Genomic DNA, 24,725 nt, shown 5'->3' with positions numbered 1-24,725 from the left:
TTAATGGCGCTGTAGAAATAAAGATATAGATGCATACCAAGAGCTTCATATTCCCTCTTCCCTTCCCCTCTCCCCTTTCCCTCTCCCCTTTCCCTCTCCCCTTTCCCTCTCCCCTTCCCTCTCCCCTTCCTTTCTCCTGCTTACATCACCTGGGACGTTTGCGCTGCGCACAGTGGGGGTCGCGGCGACCAATTCATGGTGTTTCCCACCTGATAATCGCACGTAAATAACATGTCTCTCTCTCTTGCAGTCACCGTGTCAGTAAATGCAGAGGTTCACGCGGATTTGGGCTCTCACGCCACATTGTCCTGCAGGGTGCAAACAACAGAAAATGTGACGCAAGTCGCCTGGCAGAGGGTGATGACCCCCCACAATGAGAACTTTCTCACCTACAGCAGGGGGGAGGACCCTAATTATCTGACCCCGTTTGCAAGGCGGGTGATATTTCTGGGCGGTGGTGACTACGACGGCTCCATTATGATACAGAATGTCACATTGTCTGATGAAGGCGGCTACCTCTGTATCTTTACCACATTCCCCAGTGGGCTGAAAGAGAGGGAAATCAGACTGATAGTCCACGGTAAGAAGCATGAATATTATCCTGTCACTGGGATACATTATTAGTCTCATGGGGCATGTTCCAATAGCTGTAGTTGTACATTGAATTCTGTGCACCCTAATAAACATTGGTTTTCTGTGCTTGCAACGCTCCAGTGGAAGAGATGTCGTGTTAATATCTGATGTTATCCTAATGTCACTTTATTATCCCATTGGATACTTTTTCCTTGCTGTGGCCTCTCCGCTCTCAGGAAACTAAGATTAGCCTTTATATTAAAGTCTGTATGTTCTGTATCGCCTTAGTTATGTAATTACTTTATATGGGAGGCAATCAGGGGAGGGGCATATAAGAGAGACTGAGAGATAGTGCCAGCAATCCCTGACAAAGCTATCGCTAGCGAAATGCACAGCGCTAATTGTGGCAGGATCTGTTCCAAGAGAACGCGGTGACATCATTGGAGACGCAAAACACCCTAAAAAGACGCTCGGTCAGTGGAACTTTTCCTACACAGATCTAAGGGCTACTCGCATAGCATCTCCTAACCTCACCTCCTGAAGTGGTAGTGTTAAATCTCACACGTGAGTGAGCCCTGTTTGCTATTATTATTTTACATTTTCTTATATTGATTTCGTGGTTGGGTGCGTTTTCTCATGCATATATTTATTGTCCCATCATACACTAGTAAAGGCCCTCTGGGGATCGAAACGTCAGGCTGTCTAGTGTATGAGGGAACAGTAAATACATTTTGTTCTGTGCTGGTAACCTGACCGCTTTCCATGATCCAGTTGATCATCGATCTTCTATCAATTTGTACTGAGATCGTGTGCTCCTTACAATACATGTATGTGTTGGGAAAAGCCTGTATACATTGTAACTATTAATGTATCATTTGTATTGCAGTGCATCCAGCAATCGCTGTTGTGCCCGCTGCAGACCCTGTGATATCTGGCCTTCTCCATGGTACCATGGGCGTATGTATCGCAGGCGCGGCCAAGCCAGCTGCAAATATTACTTGGATCGTTAACGGTTTCAGTTATAATTCAGAAGAAACCACAACACCACACGATAATGGGACGGTCACTACCCAGAGCCAGTTGACGATGGTACCATTCCGAAGTCTAAATGGCCACGAAGTTGCATGTTCGGTCTCCCAACCTTATCTGGCGTTTAAGGAAAACAGGACTTTCACTATACGGAATATTCACTGTAAGTGGCAGGCGTCGGCTTCTGGTTGTAGCTATTGATCTAGAGCAGTGATGCCCCAACCGTTCCTCCAGGCCCTCAGCCAGGCCCGGCTTGCGTGGCATCCACCCAACATTCTATTGATCCGCAGATTAGGTTCACCAGTATGCAGAGGTGGATCTAGGGGAGCGGGGTCAGAGTCCCAGGGAGGAATGGGTAGTCCCAGAGGTGAGGGTGGTGAAGGGGTTAAGAGCTAGTGAGGAGAGGGGTTTAAAGTTCTTCCTGCAGCCTTCTCTCACAGAGCTGCCAGTCTCTCCCCTCCCTCCCTGCAGTGAGAAGACCGGCAGCTGGAATAGAGGAGGGAGTGTGAGCAGCGTGTCTGTCTGCAGCTCCGTGAGAGACCACGCTTGGCAACTTCACAGCTGCTCCTCTCGCCCCGCACCATAGTAACACAGCGATAGCAACTCATCCCCCATATCGGCACATGGTTAGATGTATTGCTATCTTACCCGTATATTGCACAACCCTAGTCGCCCCACCTTGTAAAAAAATAAATAAAAAGGTGCGATAGAAATAGTTAGTTGTTTTTTTGTTTATTTTAATAGAATTAAAGACTTCTGTGATAGTTTTTTTTTTCCAGCTGAAATGTGAAAGATGTTTAATTAAATGAATGTTGCCATGGTATACATGTGTTTACAGCCCCACAACACACTGCCAGTAGGAGGTATAAGGCATTCAGACGTTTTGTGTCTGCAGTATATAATTATTTGTAATGACTTTTTTGGTGTTTATGGGGGTGTCTTCTTTCGGTGGGCATGGGAAGTAATCTTGCCTCTGTCAAGCATGGGACCATTACCTGCTGCATCAGCGCATGTGCAGGATCCCTTCCGTTTCCGCGCATGCGCACTATACATTCTGCTTATGCGCATTATTTTCCATGCATGCGCAGGATCCGTTTCAGCGCATGCGCATGATCCTTGCCACTACCGGTCTCTGTCTGCTGAGGACAGCGAGAGTCTGCGGTCTGATGCGCTCGCTGAGGCAGGGGGGAGTGAGGTCTGATGCTGTCGCTGAGGCAGGGGGAGTGAGATCTGAATGCGTTTGATGAGGCACAGGGATTATGTGGGTGTCCCATAACTCATGCGCAGACAGCGTTACTGACAACTAATGGCCGCTTCTGCAGCCAAACTCTGCCCATGCGCAGTACAGTATGCTACGTCCGTTTCACCGTGTGGTACAACTCGATTCATTTTACCCTATGAGATTTCCCAATGATCCACCGTCAGCTAAGAAGTTTCACTTCAATAAAAAAAATGGGTGGGGGAGGGGGGCACTGAAGCTGTTCGACTGGATATTGTGCACTTTGACTTTGACTTTGTTTTTTGTTCAAGCTGCCCCCTTGTAATAAAATTCTGTGGAACATTGGAAACCAATGTTTAATAAAGATCAAAGAATTACCTATTGACTAAAGCAGAGATTTTGTACAGAAAACAGTATGATGCAGCAATGCAGGGTTTCTACCTTTTAGGATGTATTGCTTCTTTGTAGACGAGGGAATTTAAACTCCCATATAAATAATTCAATGTTAGGAAGTGGTTGTTTTTGTCGCTTGGAAAGTAGTGTAACTGTCCCAATTTCTCGTTCTGATGCACAGATGCTCCTTATTCTGTACATGTGAAGGTTTATACCAGCGATGATGGAAGCGCGCAACTTCTGTGCGACGCAGATTCCAATCCACCGGTCACTGACTTTATATGGAGAAGGTATGAGATCGGAATAATAACATCCCTAATGTTTTATATATGGCCATTGTTATAAAAGTGATTATAAGTTACAAGAACAGGAAATCCTGTGCATCCAGGCATATCGTTTATTTACAGTACCAGAGTGGTACTTTAATGTTAAAACGACCAATAGATATTTAATAATAAGCTTTTTTTTTAACGCTTTGTGTGCCCTTGAGATGTAACTGTGTCATCGGGTCTGGCACTCCTGGGGCCGCATGATGTAACAGCGATGTCATTATCGTCCTGCTTTTTAAATGATTATTCTTGGGGAGATTGCGCTGGGAGTGCTGAACGCGATGTATAAGGAAGTGGAATGCACGGGAGACCTCTCCCCCTTTCTGTTCAATCATCAGTGACAGAGCCATCACTAGATCGCTTCGGATAAGTGGTCACATGATCACATGTTACAGGAGGACCCTTACTGCACTCGGGGTTAATGGACCAGCTTCAGTTAATCAATGTTGACATTACCAGCTTAGAAAACTATGTTCCAGCTTCTAAATCTAATGACAATGGGCTTTAAAGCTGGGAGCTTTGAGGGTACAGATGTGAAACTGAGGTGTAATAAGCGGTGACCCTGTAGCTGATATCATGGATGGGAAGGCATCGATTATATGGCCCAAGAAGGAACTTGTGACCATGATGAGGTTGAATGTAGGAAAGTTGAAATTATGGCAAAAATTTTTTTTCAAATCACGGCTCTGAAATATGCAACACTAGAGACTGAATTTGCTGAACATTGATCCCCGTTTTACTTGTACATTTGTAGGGTCCTATTATTTAGTATTAGACCACTTCTGATCCCCCACTATCTCAGGGGAGGTGCAAAAACAGGAGGTAAATGGGTATATCTGAAAGCAAACTCAAAAGTACCCAATTTAAAGAAGTACATTGAAGTGGAGTGATCATAAGTTGCAATGAGCTTTTATTGAAAACCTTATTTTTACATATAAAAAATGTAATTATCTGCACGAGAACTACACAATACTGAAATTAATAAAATATAAATCGTCTGTATATGTAAAAAATGGGGGTCGGGAATGTGGGCGTCTCATCACGATGCTGCAGTCTCTGTACCTGTCCGTCTCCTTGGTTGGTACTCACTTTTGGGTCAGAGTAATAGCTGACAACTGTGCACAGGAAACCCGGAAAGGGTCACATTACCTTGCTGAGTCTAGTTACCGAGACTCTTCCCCTTTAAAGCTGCAGTTCAGGCTCCCGTTTTTTTTAAAAACATTTTTTTAACTTCAATAGTTTCATGTGGGCAATCTTTACTTACCTAAAAAAACTGCATGGCTGCCGGTTAATTCGTTCTCCGTCTACTGATCGGCAAAGTTTGGCGACATCTTTAAATATGGGGAATGTAAATCGTTGCTATAGGAACAAGCGTGCTTGTTAAAATAGAATACAAGAAAATTGGTCTTTCAAAGTTGTTGTTTTTTAAAACAGAAAATGCTAAATATTTTTTCTTACTACAGAACTGATTTATTAAAAAAAACACACATGCCGGACATTGCCTGAACTGCAGCTTTAAGTAACATTCTTGGAATAGTCCATGAAAAGTATCCAGTTTGCAGTCACTTATTTAAGGGATAACGTATACATCTTACGGTTATTTTAAGCATTTTAAGTGGTGGTACAGGAGTGACGCGCAAACCCAAACCTATTGTGAATAATCCAGAGATTTAAATACAAATTAATATCACCAAAAGGGTGGTGCAGCTGGCAGTAGGTGTTTCACAACTCCTCAGAAGGATGTCACAGAAACACTCAGCGCAGAAACCCCCCTCGGAGTGATGAAGGCGATTTTCCAGCATTGGGGTAATGTAGGAATCTGGCACTGAAGGATGTAACAGGAACTCTCACACATTATAAAAGAGAGAAAAGAAAACATAGTGCAGCACAATGTGATATAGCACAAACAAGAGCAAGGAGCTCATTACACTCTCATGCTCTAAGTGCAAGATAGGTGATTTCACCTCTCTGGGTCCTGCACTCCTGGGACGTCTCGTGCTGGGTAGTAAGCCGACCGGCGTCTCCTTACGGGATCCACTTCCGGGTTCGGGTGACGTCACGGACCCCCTCAGCCAATGGTGTTCCAAGCCTGGTCTCAATACCGATGATATCGGCAACGAGGGCGCAGGGCAGTACAGCAGCCCTTCGGTCCGTAGGAACTAGAATAACCCTACGGGGCTCGTTTGGAAAACCTGAACTTCTTCAGGGGTGTAGTGATAATTGAGTCTACAAGTCCCAGTTAAAGTAGTCCCTAGAACGTCAACGTCACGGCGTAAGAGGGGCGACGCAAAGGTGAATGACGGATCTCATTGGTTGGCTGGCCGGAATGCCTGAAAGGCAGTGAAAAGTGCAGCAATACATGTGCAATGAGGAATACACAGACAAATGAATGAGGAATATACAAATACACACAAATAAATTAACAAATGAGAGGCGCAAGTTAATAGATTGATGAAGAATCTAAATGGACTGTGTACAGTGTTGTATGCACAACGTTTTTTGTGTGTATGTGTGTTCATATGTATATCTATAGATATCATCTCAATATAGATATCTATGCATCTTTTCACCCTGCAATGAAACGCGTCTGTGTGTCGGTGTGTCTGTGTGTCTGTGTGTCTGTGTGTCTGTGTGTCTGTGTGTCTGTGTGTCTGTGTGTCTGTGTGTCTGTGTGTCTGTGTACACCGATCTCTTGTGTATGCAAGAGTCAAAAAAGGTAATGGCACAATATACATGATTCATTTAAAACCAGAGACAGCACATAAAACACAGACAAAGCTCAGTTTTAGCACATCCAGTGAGACTCATACACGGTACAGTGCCTAAATATATATGTATAAATATCTATTAAGTAAAATGGTCTTTTAGTTTGACATTTTTGGCCAAAATTGTTGTAAGCCCCTGAGCCAATATACATGACCCAGAGCACCGCTTGTGAGAATGGGGACACAGCACACATTTCGTGACTTATTCACTGCACTGTGATTTATTGTTGCAGAAAGTGCTTTGTTCTCTCTCTCTCTCTCTCTCTCTCTCTCTCTCTCTCTCTCTCTCTCTCTCTCTCTCTCTCTCTCTCTCTCTCTCTCTCTCTCTCTCTCTCTCTCTCTCTCTCTCTCTCTCACACACTCACACTCACACTCACACACACTAAATCATTGTTGGAATGTCTCCTCTGACTTCATGATGTTGTGATTTTGGTGTGAGGGACTTCTCCCCCTTCAGTATTTGCTGTAATGGTCACAAGATCTAAAACCTTCACAGAAACTGCATTTTATGGATTTTTTTTTTTTTTTTTTAAACTTTTCTTTGACTTTTTCCGTGGTTCAATTTTCCCTTACTAATAATCTTAGTGTATTTCTTTAATGAGTATTACAATTACTTAAGGGTAGACTTCTTATTAGTCTGTTGTTCACTGCACTGTTGTCCGAGCCGTGCTAAGAACACGAGAAAAGGTAAGGCCCACCATAGACCAGACATGCACAGAACTTTGCTAACTTCTGATAGGTTTGGAAACTTTCGGCAAAATAATAGATATGGGATTAAATATAAAAATGATCCCTTGTTTGTTTTTTACATTTATTTTCTTAATTTCAACTGTGAGGTCCTCTGTCGTCGAACTATGTTTTTTCTCCACTCCGGGAACCCTCCAGTTTCAGAGAAATTGACTTTTGCATTTGCTGCTTATTTTTGTCCTCTTGTGAGCCAATTTATGTTGTGTGGTACCAAACGGCTCCTCTGATAAGCAGTCGTCCTACAGCAAGTCTCATTGAGATGTTACAGCTGGATAGCACAGGTGCAGCACAAAGTCCATTACTTTGTATGAAATGTTCTATTGATATTTCCTTAGGTCTTTCTTAATCTATTAAAGCCCAGCTGTTTCCTATATAAAACACTCACATTAAAGTTTATTTTTTTCTCAGTTGGGGTGTAGATTGCCTTTAAAAACAATGTATGATCCATTAAAAACAAGTGTCCTTTTCCCCCCCATAGGGTAAATGAATCTGTGCCTGACAGCATAGAGGAGCTGGGGACAGGGCAGTTGTTCCCTGCAAGCTATGCGAGTGGTTTATATCTCTGTGAAGCAAGAAATATTATTGGAAGTGCCTCAGAATCTGTGTACATCCACACAAACAGAGGTACTGTTCCCCTGTCACATGCAACACAATGTAATAAGGAACATGGTCACACAGCTGTGAATGAACACACGGGCAGGGTGCTCTGTAACCCAAAAGCACAAAACCGTATATCCTTATAGCTAATCTTAACCCTTTCAGTACCGAAAAATACCTTTTTTAAAGGAATTATATAACTATAACACGGTACACGGAAGAAACAACATTTTTTTTGTTCTTTCTGAAACAAGTTGAACGTTTAATGGATGTTGATCCCATGTGAAAAAATACAGTAGTTGTGAACGAAAACTGATGTAATTAGTATTTAAAGTTTTGCGCGGCAGTATTATTCATTTACAACATGTATTACCAGGAAGTAAGACAGTGAGAGTTACCTCTCGTCTTCAAGTATGTCCTGGGCACAGAGTTATAATGAAATTACATTGTTACAAATGTTACAATTAAAATACATTGTTACAAATACATAGTTACAATGAGTGAAATGGGTTATACAGGACATTATATACAGGACATTGTATGCACAGTTCAAGAAATTATATATTATAGGCGTATATAACAGTTGCACCTAGACTCAAGTGATGACCAATCTAGTTCTTTGAGCATTTCGCAGTTACATAGTTACATAGTAGATGAGGTTGAAAAAAGACGTACGTCCATCAAGTTCAACCTATGTTAAATTTAGACAAAAGATACTTTATCCTATATCTATACTTACTTATTGATCCAGAGGAAGGCAAACAAAAACCACATTAAGGGGAAAAATTAATTCCTTCCTGAAATGTGTGTAGTGATGTGTGTTGTAGTTGCATTGGAAAACAAAATGGCATATTGAATTGTAGAGGGTATCAAGTTTGCTAAGGTGGGTTTGAGGTGCCGAGCCATATATTATGTCCCCATAGTCTATACTTGGCATTAGCATCTGCTGTGTGATACGCCTTCTGACAAGCAGACTTGGGGAGGATTTGTTCCTATAAAGTACACCTAGTTTGGCATAGATTTTGGATGTCAGGGTATCAAAATGCATCTCAAATGTTAAATGGGAGTCAAACCATATGCCCAAATATTTGACACTAGTACCGGCCTAGGATAGTATCGGAGTTGGTTCTGATCGGGAGCTCCTTCATTGGAAGCTTTAGAAATTTAGCCTTGGTTCCAAATACCATTGTTAGTCTGGTCAGTGTTTAGAAAAGGTTTGTTTTGGGAAATCCAATTTTCAAGTCTCAAAGTCAGATTGAAGTACGTGTCCAAGGTCAGAGGTTAGGGCTGTGTGCTTATAAGATTGTCACCCGCATACATGTGTATTGAGGCTCCCGAAAAAGCTGTGGGAAGATAATTGATGAACACTAAGAAGAGTAGGGGCCCCAGAACAGAGCCTTGTGTGACACCACAGGTGATATCCAGGGGGTTAGAGTTAGTGCCCGAGAGACACATGTTGGGATCTACCTGATAGGTAGGAATGAAATCTGTTTAAAGCATGCTTCCCTATTCCAGAGCTCTGGAGTTTGTTTAGCAAGATAACATGATCAACAGTATCAAAAGCCTTTACAAATTCTAAGAATATTGCACCAGTAAGGACACAGCAATCTAAATTGTGTCTGGGCATATATCATGCACAAACTATAAAATTGTATTGTGAATTAAAGTGAATAAAGGCGCTAACTACTTAACATTAAGTGACAATAAATGCAAAATCCAGTGCAATTAAAATGATGTGCTAAATTAAAATAATAAATAGATATTAAATATTAAATAACCCTGCTCAAACCCTCTGGTGGAACCTGTTTCACGGGTTCCAGGAAGAAACATATGTTTCAGACAGTCCAGGGGGAGCACATGTGGGAAACAAGAAACAAATAATAAAACAATTTAAGTGCAGACGTTTTGGATATTGAGATCAATGATGTGTTGAAAATCTTGGCTCTAAAGGTGAATCTACTCACAAGATGGTTGTGGTAAAAATGCAGTTAGCAGATAGGGCTGCTACCCATATGGATATAGTGGTGAGTGGCATTCCCTCCAGGCACGTCTCGTCAGTTGGGAGAAGGTATATGTAAGGGAGAAAGACAGCACTACATAGCGCGATCTGATATAAACTTTATATAAAAATTTAACATATAAAATGTGCACTTACAATGTGCTAGTTAAAAGTAAGCATTTATCACAATCAATGTGAATTCTGTGGGTACTGTGCAGCTCTCACCGCCTCCCCTCGCCTTCCCGGAGCTCCTTCGCCTGCACCTCAAGAGTCCAACTCCTCTCAGTGTGTCCTCCGGGGCGTGTGACGTCACGGCTCTGTGGGTGGTGAAGCTACGGGTCCCTCATTGATCCAAGAAACCACTCAACGCGTTTCGCCCAGCCCTTGGAAGCTGTGTATGGCTTCGTCAGGAGTGTGTGATACTTTGGGTTAATAGGTGTCTATATATACACCCTATTCTTAATACAAATTGTCAATTATCATAGCGCTATGGTTGGCAATCATCTAATCAGAATTTTAACACAAACAGATCATATCTTTTTGGTATTCTTAACATCTTTGGCTAAATATGAAACATCATTCTAAAAAATATCCTTTTAATATAATTATATGGCAATAAAGTATATGATTACAAGCATATGAGAAAATAGTATTTTAAAAGGGGGGGGGCGAACTAAAAGGAATTAGTTGATTGAGTTTAATATACAGAGGTGTTAGTGCACACGTTAATGTTGCAGATTTATCCAGTAACTGCCATTAGCAATCAAATATTGCAGAAGGAAAGGCGCTAGTTTAATTCACATAAACTTCAGTGAATGGGACTTGGGATGCATGCAGCAATATGTTAAGGCTATTCATCATACAAACAGAAATCATAAGTTGTTCTCTCGGTAGCTAATGCGATTGTGAGGTAATAATTATGTTGCTATTAATTATAGCCAAGTTGAATATTATCTATTTTTAGATATTTAGTAGGGGACTTAAGTGTACGTTATTCAGTGTAAATATATATAATATAATCTAAGTGCATTAAAGTTAAGTGCATTAATCTAAGTGTATTAAGGTTAATCATCTGTGCTATAAAATTGAGTAGAGAATGACGTTTCATTTACATCACATAACATTATTCATCATTGTGCAGCATTATAAGTTCATATAATCATGGTAACACGTTTAACACAATGTGTAAAGTAGAACAGGATCACATATGCCAGTGGGCTCAAATATATAGAATGACTACACAATCCAATACATATTCTAAAAACTATTCTAAGGGACAGATACTAATATGAAAATCTATGCAAGGTTTTCTATTGAAATCCAATGTACATAACATGAAGTTGAAGGCTGAAACGACATAAATAAGGCAGGTAGGACAAAAAAGAGCATCATTAGGTATACATTCATATAAGGAAAGGTGCCAGATCAATTTCGGCATTTAAGCCCTTTGGTGTCATGGTTTTTAAATGGTGGATCCAGAAAGCTTCTCTCTTAAGCAATTCCGATCCCCTATCACCACCCCTCCAGTGTGGCAATACATGCTCTATTGCTTTGAACTGCAAGCTTGTTGGTTCACCCGCGTGACATTCTAAAAAGTGTTTTGGTATGCTATGATTCACAAGTTTTCTGTGTATTCCACTCAGGTGCTCTATTATTCTTGTCCGCACAGGTCTGATAGTTTTTCCTACATACTGTAACCTGCAGGAACATTCCAGAAGATAAACTACATGGTCTGTCCTGCAGGTCATGAAACTCTCTATGTTAAAGCTTTCGCCTGTTACGTTTGAGCAAAAGCGGGTTTCTTCAGATGATTTGTACCGACAAGCTGTGCATTTCTTGCAACCAAAAAATCCTTTCATATTGAGCCAACTGTTATCCATACATTTTTTTGTGCTTCTCATTGTGCTTGGCACGAGTTTATTTTTTAAGTTGTTAGTTTTAAAAAAAATGATATCTGGAATGTTCCTGCAGGTTACAGTATGTAGGAAAAACTATCAGACCTGTGCGGACAAGAATAATAGAGCACCTGAGTGGAATACACAGAAAACTTGTGAATCATAGCATACCAAAACACTTTTTAGAATGTCACGCGGGTGAACCAACAAGCTTGCAGTTCAAAGCAATAGAGCATGTATTGCCACACTGGAGGGGTGATGATAGGGGATCGGAATTGCTTAAGAGAGAAGCTTTCTGGATCCACCGTTTAAAAACCATGACACCAAAGGGCTTAAATGCCGAAATTGATCTGGCACCTTTCCTTATATGAATGTATACCTAATGATGCTCTTTTTTGTCCTACCTGCCTTATTTATGTCGTTTCAGCCTTCAACATCATGTTATGTACATTGGATTTCATTAGAAAACCTTGCATAGATTTTCATATTAGTATCTGTCCCTTAGAATAGTTTTTAGAATACAGTATGTATTGGATTGTGTAGTCATTCTATATATTCGAGCCCACTGGCATATGTGATCCTGTTCTACTTTACACATTGTGTTAAACGTGTTACCATGATTATATGAACTTATTATGCTGCACAATGATGAATAATGTTATGTGATGTAAATGAAACGTCATTCTCTACTCAATTTTATAGCACAGATGATTAACCTTAATACACTTAGATTAATGCACTTAGATTATATTATATATATTTACACTGAATAACGTACACTTAAGTCCCCTACTAAATATCTAAAAATAGATAATATTCAACTTGGCTATAATTAATAGCAACATAATTATTACCTCTCAATCGCATTAGCTACCGAGAGAACAACTTATGATTTCTGTTTGTATGATGAATAGCCTTAACATATTGCTGCATGCATCCCAAGTCCCATTCACTGAAGTTTATGTGAATTAAACTAGCGCCTTTCCTTCTGCAATATTTGATTGCTAATGTCAGTTACTGGTTAAATCTGCAACATTAACGTGTGCACTAACACCTCTGTATATTAAACTCAATCAACTAATTCCTTTTAGTTCGGCCCCCCCACCTTTTAAAATACTATTTTCTCATATGCTTGTAATCATATACTTTATTGCCATATAATTATAGTAAAAGCATATTTATTAGAATGATGTTTCATATTTAGCCAAAGATGTTAAGAATACCAAAAAGATATGATCTGTTTGTGTTAAAATTCTGATTAGATGATTGCCAACCATAGCGCTATGATAATTGACAATTTGTATTAAGAATAGGGTGTATATATAGACACTTATTAACCCCAAGTATCACACACTCCTGACGAAGCCATACACAGCTTCCAAGGGCTGGGCGAAACGCGTTGAGTGGTTACTTGGATCAGTGAGGGACCCGTAGCTTCACCACCCACAGAGCCGTGACGTCACACGCCCCGGAGGACACACTGAGAGGAGTTGGACTCTTGAGGTGCAGGCGAAGGAGCTCCGGGAAGGCGAGGGGAGGCGGTGAGAGCTGCACAGTACCCACAGAATTCACATTGATTGTGATAAATGCTTACTTTTAACTAGCACATTGTAAGTGCACATTTTATATGTTAAATTTTTATATAAAGTTTATATCAGATCGCGCTATGTAGTGCTGTCTTTCTCCCTTACATATACCTTCTCCCAACTGACGAGACGTGCCTGGAGGGAATGCCACACACCACTATATCCATATGGGTAGCAGCCCTATCTGCTAACTGCATTTTTACCACAACCATCTTGTGAGTAGATTCACCTTTAGATCCAAGATTTTCAACACATCATTGATCTCAATATCCAAAACGTCTGCACTTAAATTGTTTTATTATTTGTTTCTTCTTTCCCATATGTGCTCCCCCTGGACTGTCTGGAACAAACTATAAAATTATCTGCTATATTTCTGCCTTCGTATAGTTTTTCTGGGCATCCTCTCTGTATTAACTTTGCATAAGCTTAGATAAGCTGAAAAAATATCCCTGTGCTTTAAAACAACCATCTCCCCCAGAAGCTTCTATGAGCCCGGCTACTTTCCACATGACCTTCGGGCGCACAGCTGGTTGTGGAGGCTCAGACAGAAGCCCGGGGGTAAGCGCACATGGTTTGCACCTGTTCATGCAGCGTATTGGTGCAACATTTTTGATGCACCATCCGCTTTGATGGTGTCACGTGCTCACGTATCATGGCCGAGAGTTGGGGATGGCTTAGCTTCCAGGATGTTCATAGCCGTGTACAGGCATACCCTGCATTAACGTACGCAATGGGACCGGAGCATGTATGTAACACAGGAATACCCCGCATTAACGTACGCAATGGGACCGGAGCATGTATGTAACACAGGAATACCCCGCATTAACGTACGCAATGGGACCGGAGCATGTATGTAACACAGGCATACCCCGCATTAACGTATGCAATGGGACCGGAGCATGTATGTAAAGCGAAAATGTACTTAAAGTGAAGCACTACATTTTTCCCACTTATCGATGCATGTACTGTACTGCAATCGTCATAAACGTGCATAACTGATGTAAATAACGCATGTGTAACAGGCTCTATAGTCTCCCCGCTTGCGCACAGCTTCGGTACAGGTAGGGAGCCGGTTTTGCTGTTCAGGACGTGCTGACAGGCGCATGCGTGAGCTGCCGTTTGCCTATTGGGCGATTATGTCCTTACTCGTGAGTGTCCTTAAACCGGGGTATGCCTGTATTCTGTTTGGTAAGAGACACTTTTTAAGCGGTGCCCCTCCCCCTTTTTTATTTTAATGCCTTTTGGGCTACCTCCTCCTTTCTGGGGTACTTAAGCCTGGACTTTCTTCCTTGCTTTGCCATTAAGTGGTACTCCATTTACGGCAAAGACTGGTGGCATGTGACAGCAGAGCCTGTTTCTCAGCGCGCTGTTGGCTGAAAACCTCAAGTCACAGCAAAGCAGCGTCGTCACGGCGCCGTGACGTTGATGCCGGTGCGTCGCGGGCTATTAGCCCATCGACGTCACTGTCCCGCCTCCCGATCGGCGCAGAGGAGCGCGGGCTGAGGGTCTAAGGACGCAGCCAAAGACTTGCCTCGAGCTACACAACACATTATGACTTGGGGTAATTAACAGTTCTGCCTTCAACGTGGTTCTTCTGCAACTGCAGTCTTTTCAGCGCCTTGTCGTCTGCACTACTCATCTTCCCAGACGAGTGGATCTCTTGTATATAAGAGTATATATACCTGGGTATAAATATGATAAACAAGAAACAAAAAACTCTTATAGCAGCTACTGTACCTCGGAGCATACACGTCACGCGCAGGGCGGACGGAGCCAAAGTTGAAATAGTCCTGAACTGAGTGGGCGCTCGAGAGACGCGTCCTGAGCCAAGTGTAACTACCAGACAAGCTGACTGTTTTATTTTTATATTGAGTGCTTAATCTGTTTGCCTTTATTCCTCACCTTTTTTATACATTAAAATATTGGAACACAATCCGGGAGCCTGCGCTTCTTTCTCCTTGTCCTGGAGAATTGTCTTATTAATTTCTTACTCTTTGTAATAAGCACGCCTGGGTTTGAAGAAGATAAATGTGAACAGCCACAGAGTTGCCTGTTCCCTTATCAAGCTAATGTGTCTTTCTCCTGTTACTTTTCTTTTCCAGTTAGTGATCCTTGTTATGCGTATATCCTAATTATCCTGCTGGTTCCCAGCTTGATTGCCAATGGCGTCTTTTCCTATTTACTTTGGAAGAGGAAATATTACAACGATGGGAGTGACAGGTACAGTACTATTGTTAAACGTTTTGTGTTTTTTTTTCTATGGATTTACTCCAGCATAACAGAACTCTGCATTCTAGTCGTTGCACACAAAAACACAACGGTTATTTTGAAAATCATTACTTGCATACAAAAATAGTAAGAATGGCGGTGACGTTCCAAATATATTCTGGCATTAAGTATGGTTGCATGTACAGAGGTAGCTTTCTGTTGGTATCTTGATGTTAAATCCTCATCTCTTCTCTCTTCATGGTGATATGTCCTCACATCCAGACGTAATATATCATCCTGTGCCTCTCCGCCAGTCTCCTCCTCCTGTCAGCCTGTCTCTGCCAACGCTGCTGTCTATTTATCCAACTAAAACCACCCAGTCAGCCATATTAACTAAGTATTATGTCCTAACATGGTATTTACATACAGTATGTTATACCACTGACTGTCATAATATCTCCTTGTGAACATATAAGGAACTCAAGCTTCTGGTCTGAAATGATTACCTCAACATATCATCAATTGTTTATGGAAACTGTCTGTCTCTCGCTGTCCTTTCCCCAAACATCTCAGAACAGCCATACTGTATGCCTCTTCTCTCAGCTAAGACCTACAGTTAACAATAGGTGTACCCCGCTGCAGCTAATGTAGTGAGAAAGGGATTGTGGTGGGGGAGGGTGCTATTGGGTAACACAGTAGATATAACACGAAGAGGGAGAAACCCAATTAGGTAGCACTCAAACCCCCTGAGGCTGAATGATTTGTTAGTTAGTTAAAAATAATCTTTATTATAAAAAAAAAATAACTAAAATATAGGAGGTTAAAATAGGACAAAGGACACACACTACTGATCCTGTGGTGAGTGCTGGAAGCATTCTGGATCACTAATGAGTAGAGATAGCGGAGTGTGATTAGATCAGCTATCCAGAAAGGGTTCTGGTATACAGATATTCCTTATAAGGTAATATTGGGTAAAGGAGAGGAATGATGCTTGGATGGATTGCCAGTGCTATATACTCTAAATTCCAACAATAGGGTAGTAGGGTGAGTGTGTAGTCCATCCATAATGGGGTTGTTTTACAAACTCACTTCCCCCATTTACTACAAAAATTCTATCATCTACGCGCACACATCACCCGCCCCCCCCCCCCTTGTTCTGGCTGGGTCTCGTCCGCTGCTTTTCTTTCCCTGGTGGAGACCAGTCTGGTACTCCAAGTGCCCTTACATCAGGGGTAGCGCAAACTTTGCTGCTACGCCCCCCTGTCTTCCTTGCCCCGGCTCTTGCGCCCCGCCCCCCCACCTTGTATTCGCGTCAAATTATGCAGGGTCACGTCGTGACGCGCGGCATCATTTGCCTCATGTCACGTCACAAAGCCGGCCGTGTTGCCATGGCGACGCGTCACACAGCTGGCTGAATCCCGGTGAGTGGAGTGTTGCAGGTGCCTCACGCGATCCCCCGGCATCCGCCTGCGCCCCACCAGAAAAACCGCCCGCCCCTCAGTTTTCTCATTTGCTACAGGGAGATCGCTTTCGCCTCTTCTATCTGCATCAAGTGCATCCCCACCGTGTGATCGCGATTCAAGCCCCTCATGTCCTGCCAGACTTCCGGCATTTATAAAGGTTAAGTACTCATTTCTTCAGGGCCCCCCTACCTACTGTACAGATCAAGGTCTCCGATTCTCTCTCAGGTCAGATTTGTACTCTCCGGTCTCAGATGTGTGATTTCATGTTTCCCTTAGTTCTCACTGTGCAGCTTGAAATACTAATGTGCAAGAAAAAGGTGTAATTAAGGCGCTAAATGCCCTATATATATATTAACACAATCAATTCCAAGTGACTTTGTGTGATAAACAGTGACTTAAACAAAACTTCACAAGTGATAATATATATAAAAAATAAACAGTGTAAAGACCCCCTGCTTTCAACCCTCCTGTGGGGTTGTCTTCACTCTTCCCCAAATAGTAGAACTTGTATCACACGATCCAGGGGGAACATAAGGGAAAAAACATAAAAAGAGAAACTCTAAGTGAGGATGTAGGTACAGTGCTGGGAATAATCCCTAATCAATCTTGGCTCCTACATCTATCTTACTCACAAGAGATAAGAGTTTTTCAGGCAGTGTAGATCAATAAACGGATGTAAAAGTAACCAATGGCCTCCGTCACTCGGGATATACCTCAGCGAGAGAGGGAGGAAAACGCACATAGCACAGATCTGGCAAAAAGGCTTCATTTATCGATAAGTCTTATAAAATGCACACTTACAGTGTATACATAATAAAACAGCATTAAACTATAAAAGCTTAATGATATAGCCTGGACGAAAGCCCACACCGCCTCTCACCACACCGCCTCAGTCTGGAGCTCCGATTCGATCACCCGATCCTACTACCGCTTGCAGGAGACGCTGCTCCGCTTCTGGTCGCGGGGTGATGTCGTCACTTCCGACCGCGATATCTCAATAGGCACAGGGTGTAAGATGTAGAGCACAGGGGCGCCTTCTTCCACAGCTACGTCACGTGGGCGGTACAGTTCTACGCGTTTCGCCTGTTGGTTGGTTCGGCTTCCTCAGGAGTGTGGAAGTTCTGATATGATGTATGGCACTGTGATCCTGCGCTAATTGCCCCGGACTTGAAGGGAAGGTTAATATGGGATCGCGGCGTGATTGCCAGTATTGGAGCTGAGGGAATCTTCCCCCATAATCCTCGAGCAATAAAATGAGTCTTATGCAAAAGTTCTAATTTGTCATTCATTTTGCTTTTTTGTTTATTGTAGATCTGTAACGAAGAGGAAGAAGGTAAGAGCCTTCATCATTTAGTGTTTCAGTACAAATGCAGACATCAGACATTTACACCGTAAAATTAATTCTGATTGGTAGTTGAAGGTGATAATTAACCGTTTTGTTCATGATATTTTTTTAATTGAGGTTAGTCATAGGTCCCCAAATAGAAATGTTACAAGCAGTTTTATAGATAACAGCACATTGAGCTATTTAGATGTAATCTACCTGTAGCACGTGTTCTCCCCAGCCACGGAAGACCTGGCCACTAAATGGGTGTTTTCCCCGGTGCTGCAGCTCACTTGCTGGTTACAGGAGGTTTGAGTTGCTCCTTGGATGTTGTGTGGGGAGCAGCAACAGGGCAGGTTTTCTCTGTCTCATGGTGCAGCGCCTCCATCCCATGAGGATCCTGCTGGAAGCAGGACGGTCCCCACAGGCAATTCTCCTTCACAATGACCACACATTATTGCTGATACGACATGTTTATTGTACAGACAGCATGGCATCATCTCCATTCCCTGGAGCAGACCCCAGGGGCTTGAGGCCCTAAGAGTCCCTCCTCAGCTCCTCTACCTTCTTGCAGGGAAAAGGGTGTCACACCCATACACAGCTAGTCATAGCACACCTCAATTTGGTGGAGTGTCAGCTTTTATACCTGGTGGGAAGGGCTTTAACCCTGCTCCATAACAGGGCAGGTCCAGGTACTGACGGGCATCACACCATATACATGTGACCCAGTCAGTACCCTCACCAGGTATGACACACTAACTGCCGGTTTAGGCCTGTCCCTGGATAAGGCAACATAGTACCCATCCAGGCTGCAACTGCTGGCTAGGCCCTGTGCAGGAGTTTAACACCAACACTGCCTGTTCCTATCAGGACTTGTAGTGTTGAGGCCAGTGGAAGGCTATAGCCAGGGGCACCTGCTACATACCTAAAACACGTGCATGCTGTCATAATCTCCAGTTATTGCTGTTTCCAGACTAACATTAGAAGTCACAGTTACAACTTTATAAATCACTTGCAGCTACCAGAAAATTTTCAAGTGCAATGTGAAGTGTGTAAATCTGCAATATGTTAACCTCCTTACACCAGGGAACTCCAGTCCTCAAGACCCCATAACAGGTCAGGTATTCATGATCTCCCTGCTTCAGCACAGGTGGCGTAGTCTTTGACTGAGCCATTGATTGAGCCACCTGTGCTGAAGCAGGGATATCCTGAAAAACCGACCTGTTGGTGGCTCTTGAGGACTGGTGTTGAGAGCCCTTATACCATTGGAAGGACATAAGTTGACTTTTTATAAGGCTGCACTGCGCCTTTTTCTAGTTTGGCGTCTGGTATTACTGAGCACAGTTGTTGGAACAGTTACTAAAAGGCATCAGGATTGCACCTGTCACTTTTCTTATCAATAACTACATGTGCAGCCAGATAGTTCGTCGCACAGTTGGCCAGGAAACCGCAGATGGCAACTTCCTGCTCACGAAATCCCTGCGACTAATGACCCATCAGGACTAACGCAGCGGGCGTCCCTGCTTCTGACTGAGACTCCCCCTGCGTTTATCCCACCGGGCTGCATCAGTCTGTGAGAGAAGACACGGTCACGCTCTCTCTGCGCACCTCTTACAGGCCATCACGCAACTTTTATTTTAATAACCTAATTGAAGCAGGGGTCTCCGGAGCTGAACTGCGTTAATTTCAGCCCCAGGTACCCCTGCTTCCAAAGTTACAGGCCTGGTATGGGGTGCCGGTATCTCCGCCAAGTGGAAATATCCCGGTCACGTGGACCGTGATGTGGGAAAATGAAATATGCTGTAGATACCGACACCCCCAATCGCCAACCGACACCCCTAACTTGGAAAGCAGGGGGTCCCCGGGGCAGAAATTAATGAGGTTCAGCTCCGGAGACCCCCTGCCGCAATAACATGTTAATAAAATAAAAGCCGTACAATCGCCTGTTAGATGCGCGCAGAGGGAGTAACGGATTCTGTCTGCCCTCACTGCGCGTCTCTCCACACTGATGCAGCCCGGTAGGATTAATGCAGCGGGAGTCGCGTTCAGAAGCAGCGTGTTTAATCCGATGGGCCATTCACCCCCCCCCCTGCCAAGCACCGCGTCGTGAATGTTCAACATTTGGTTCCCCAGCGTGTGCGCTGTGGCAGCTTGGAGATGCAACTCGTGTGACTATTATGCCTAATAAGTAAGAGATGTTATTTTTGCCTCCAGCCCAAACCTATTTTCGCTGTGCTCTATTTTTTCTTTTTTTCTGGAGATACAACTGGGCAGCATATGTAGGTATATATAATACGTTGGGTGCTGATAAAACTAAAAAGTGTATTGTGGGTATAAATGATTGGAATCTGAGGATTCTATAATCTCTTGAAAAATTGGTTATGATATAATAAATTGACACTCAAATTCAGCTAGCCCTTTAAAATAACAGAATATGTATATGTATTTTTTATATATGTATATGTATGTATATATGCTGTTAAAAATGTAACACAATGATTAAACAAATAGATTGAATTAATACGTAAACATATATACATGGATCTTCGTCAGTAAGTCTGTCTGTATCTCTGTTAGTGGAGTCCAATCCAGACAATGTATGGGTAATGCTGCTTTGTTCTCCCGATCCAACCCTTGGGTCCGGATAGTAACAATAAAGAAAAAAGCGCAACACCCACAGTGCAGTATATTCGGTTTAATGCGATGGAAAAACGGTTAAACACACAAGCGTAAGCAGATATAGGGCCCATCAATATGTGTGGGGATCCGTGGTAAAACGTCCGCCGGAGCTGCCGCAGTGTCCCCTGTTTCCTGCCGGGAGGTCTCTTTTAGCCTGTCCTGCCTTCCCACAGTGTTCGGTTAGGTCCCTATTCCGCCGTCACGTGCGTTCTGCCGTCACCGCGTTTTGCGTGCTCGTGCCGTCTGTTGGGGGTTGGATTTCAGGACTGGGCGACCTGTCTGTGTTACACTGCAGTAAGCGGGACTGTGGGTCCTTCCTTTCTGTATCACCCTGCAGTAGGAGTGACCAGTGTGAGGGACTGTGGGCATTTCTGCTCATGTCACGCTTCACTGGGAGGATAGATTTGAGGCAGTGGGAGGGATGATGTCCTCTGTCTGTGTCACCCTGATATTTGAGGGACAGGTGTACAGATGTAAGCTGCTATTGGTCCTCTCTCTGTCACCCTGCAGTGGGAGGTACAGATGTAAGTGACCGTGGGTCCATTCTGTGTCCCCCGGTAGTAGGAGGGACTATGTGTCCTTTCTGTGTGTATAACCCTGCAGTAGGAAGGACAGGTGTGAGTGACAATATCCTTTCTGTCTGTGTCACCCTGATGTGTGAGGGACAGATATAAGCTGCTGTGGGTCCATTCTCTCTGTCCCCCTGCAGTGGGAGGGACAGATGTGAGGGGCTGTGTGTCCTGTCTGTGTCCCCCTGCAGTGGGAGGGACAGATGTGAGGGGCTGTGTGTCCTGACTGTGTCCCCCTGCAGTGGGAGGGACAGATGTGAGGGTCTGTGTGTCCTGTCTGTGTCCCCCTGCAGTGGGAGTAACAGATGTGAGGGGTCAGTGGGAGGGACAGATGTGAGGGGCTGTGTGTCCTGCCTGTGTCCCCCTGCAGTGGGAGGGACAGATGTGAGGGGCCGTGTGTCCTGTCTGGGTCCCCCTGCAGTGGGAGGGACAGATGTGAGGGGCTGTGTGTCCTGTCTGTGTCCCCCTGCAGTGCAAGGGACAGATGTGAGGTGCTGTGTGTCCTGTCTGTGTCCCCATGCAGTGGGAGGGACAGATGTGAGGGCCTGTGTGTCCTGTCTGTGTCCCCCTGCAGTGCGAGGGACAGATGTGAGGTGCTGTGTGTCCTGTCTGTGTCCCCCTGCAGTGGGAGGGACAGATGTGAGGTGCTGTGTGTCCTGTCTGTGTCCCCCTGCAGTGGGAGGGACAGATGTGAGGTGCTGTGTGTCCTGTCTGTGTCCCCTGCAGTGGGAAGGACAGATGTGAGGGGCTGTGGGTCCTGTCTGTGTCCCCCTGCTGTGGGAGTAACAGATGTGAGGGGCTGTGTCCTGTCTGTGTCCCCCTGCAGTGGGAGGGGCTGTGTGTCCTGTCTGTGTCCCCCTGCAGTGGGAGGGACAGATGTGAGGGGCCGTGTGTCCTGTCTGTCCCCCTGCAGTGGGAGGGATAGATGTGAGGGGCCGTGTGTCCTGCCTGTGTCCCCCTGCAGTGGGAGGGACAGATGTGAGGGGCTGTGGGTCCTGTCTGTGTCCCCCTGCAGTGGGAGGGACAGATGTGAGAGGCTGTATGTCCTGTCTGTGTCCCCCTGCAGTGGGAGGGACAGATGTGAGAGGCTGTATGTCCTGTCTGTGTCCCCCTGCAGTGGGAGGGACAGATGTGAGGGGCTGTGTCCTGTCTGTGTCCCCCTGCAGTGGGAGGGACAGATGTGAGGGGCTGTGTCCTGTCTGTGTCACCCTGCAGTGGGAGGGACAGATGTAAGGGGCAGTGTGCCCTGTCTGTGTCACCCTGCAGTGGGAGGGACAGATGTGAGGGGCTGTGTGTCCTGTCTGTGTCCCCCTGCAGTGGGAGGGACAGATTTGAGGGGCTGTGGGTCCTGTCTGTGTCCCCCTGCAGTGGGAGGGACAGATGTGGGGGGCTGTGGGTCCTGTCTGTGTCCCCCTGCTGTGGGAGGGACAGATGTGGGGGGCTGTGGGTCCAGACCACACGCCCACCCGGAGATTTCAGGGACAAACCCGAAGTCTCCGGGTGAAACACGGAGAGGTGGCAACCCCGGATACTTTCAATGTCGCACTTTCAACTTTCAATGTCGCACTTTCAAATGTCGCACAGCCACACTTCACCTGCGCTTATCACACCTCACAGATTAAGGGCCGGGGGGTCTAGGGGTCAGGCACCAAAAGTTGGGCAGATTTGCCATTTTTAGCACTTTTAATAAACATCAACATGAATCAACTTAAAGTGATGGTTACATCTTCTTCTTCTTTTCTTCTTCTCTAGGAGACATCTGAAAATGAAGAGATGGAGGTTTAGCAGAGATTGAAAACCCACGGGGTTTGTCAATGGTGTGAAGAGCAATAGGTGAACAGGGTAACCTTGCTCTGACTCTCAGGATGATAACTGCCTGGGATATATCAAAGGATATTCAAAGTTGTACTAAGGTGTACAGATTGCGCAGAACCCCCCCCCCCCAGCGCACACCCACCGCAAAAGCAGAGTATAAAAACCCATGGATTTCATCATCGTATGAAGAGCAATAATAAACCTATGCCGTACGCACTAATATCTAACTCAAACGGATAGGCTGAGGGGATATTTCTAGTATTTGCCATAGAAAGATTTATTTTTATTTTTTAATCTGTGGAAGAAGAAATATTTCCTTGTCAAAGTAGTTTGATTTGAAAGGTTTTTGTCTTTTGTAATTAGTTTTCCAAAAGTATAATTTATTTTTGTTAAGAATATCTGCTATTTTTCTACTTTTGTATTACAAACAATACCTCATACTATTAATAAAAATGCGGGTTTTGCAATTGTCTCTTGTTTTCTAATCCTCTTTACCTATGAAATGATACTTCCGGGTATTTATGTATACAAAAAATAAACCGATGTAGCTGCTGAATTCACTGTATTTTTAATGTAAATCCAAATTCAGTAATTTCTGCCCGGATTAGCATGTAGAAGCATTTCTGCCCGGATTAGCATGTAGGAGCATTTCCGCCCGGATTAGCATGTAGAAGAATTTCCGCCCGGATTAGCATGTAGAAGCATTTCTGCCCGATTAGCATGTAGGAGCATTTCTGCCCGATTAGCATGTAGGAGCATTTCCGCCCTGGATTAGCATGTAGGAGCATTTCCGCCTGATTAGCATGTAGGAGCATTTCTGCCCGATTAGCATGTAGGAGCATTTCTGCCCGATTAGCATGTAGGAGCATTGCCGCCCGGATTAGCATGTAGGAGCATTTCCACCCCGGATTAGCATGTAGGAGCATTTCCGCCCCGGATTAGCATGTAGGAGCATTTCCTGCCCGGATTAGCATGTAGGAGCATTTCTGCCCCGGATTAGCATGTAGGAGCATTTCTGCCCGGATTAACATGTAGGAGCATTTCTGCCCGGATTAACATGTACAAGCATTTCCGCCCGGATTAGCATGTAGGAGCATTTCCTGCCCGGATTAGCATGTAGAAGAATTGCCGTCCGGATTAGCATGTAGGAGCATTTCCGCCCGGATTAGCATGTAGGAGCATTTCCGCCCCGGATTAGCATGTAGGAGCATTTCCTGCCCGGATTAGCATGTAAGAGCATTGCCGCCCGGATTAGCATGTAGGGGCATTTCCTGCTCGGATTAGCATGTAGAAGCATTTCCGCTCGGATTAGCATGTAGGAGCATTTCTGCCCAGATTAGCATGTAGGAGCATTTCCTGCCCGGATTAACATGTAGGAGCATTTCCTGCTCGGATTAGCATGTAGGAGCATTTCCCCCCGGATTAGCATGTAGGAGCATTTCCGCCCGGATTAGCATGTAGGAGCATTTCCGCCCCGGATTAGCATGTAGGAGCATATCCTGCCCGGATTAGCATGTAAGAGCATTGCCGCCCGG

General features: G+C 44.2%; 1 protein-coding gene across 1 annotated transcript in view; it reads left to right on the top strand.

The window, feature by feature from the left end:
- The window catches only part of LOC142491273 (nectin-1-like), a 32,988-nt gene extending 9,346 nt beyond the window's left edge, over positions 1 to 23,642 (top strand). The window contains exons 2-8 of the mRNA XM_075593585.1: positions 251 to 580; positions 1,460 to 1,765; positions 3,396 to 3,504; positions 7,534 to 7,679; positions 15,235 to 15,352; positions 18,115 to 18,136; positions 23,128 to 23,642. Coding sequence (XP_075449700.1) covers positions 251 to 580; positions 1,460 to 1,765; positions 3,396 to 3,504; positions 7,534 to 7,679; positions 15,235 to 15,352; positions 18,115 to 18,136; positions 23,128 to 23,160 — 1,064 coding nt within the window. The 3' untranslated portion in view covers positions 23,161 to 23,642. The remainder of the gene's footprint in view (positions 1 to 250; positions 581 to 1,459; positions 1,766 to 3,395; positions 3,505 to 7,533; positions 7,680 to 15,234; positions 15,353 to 18,114; positions 18,137 to 23,127) is intronic.
- Positions 23,643 to 24,725: the final 1,083 nt, after the last annotated feature.

Source organism: Ascaphus truei, chromosome 3 (genome assembly GCF_040206685.1).
Source record: "Ascaphus truei isolate aAscTru1 chromosome 3, aAscTru1.hap1, whole genome shotgun sequence".
NCBI lineage: Eukaryota > Metazoa > Chordata > Amphibia > Anura > Ascaphidae > Ascaphus > Ascaphus truei.
This window is presented reverse-complemented; position numbering and strand designations above follow the sequence as displayed.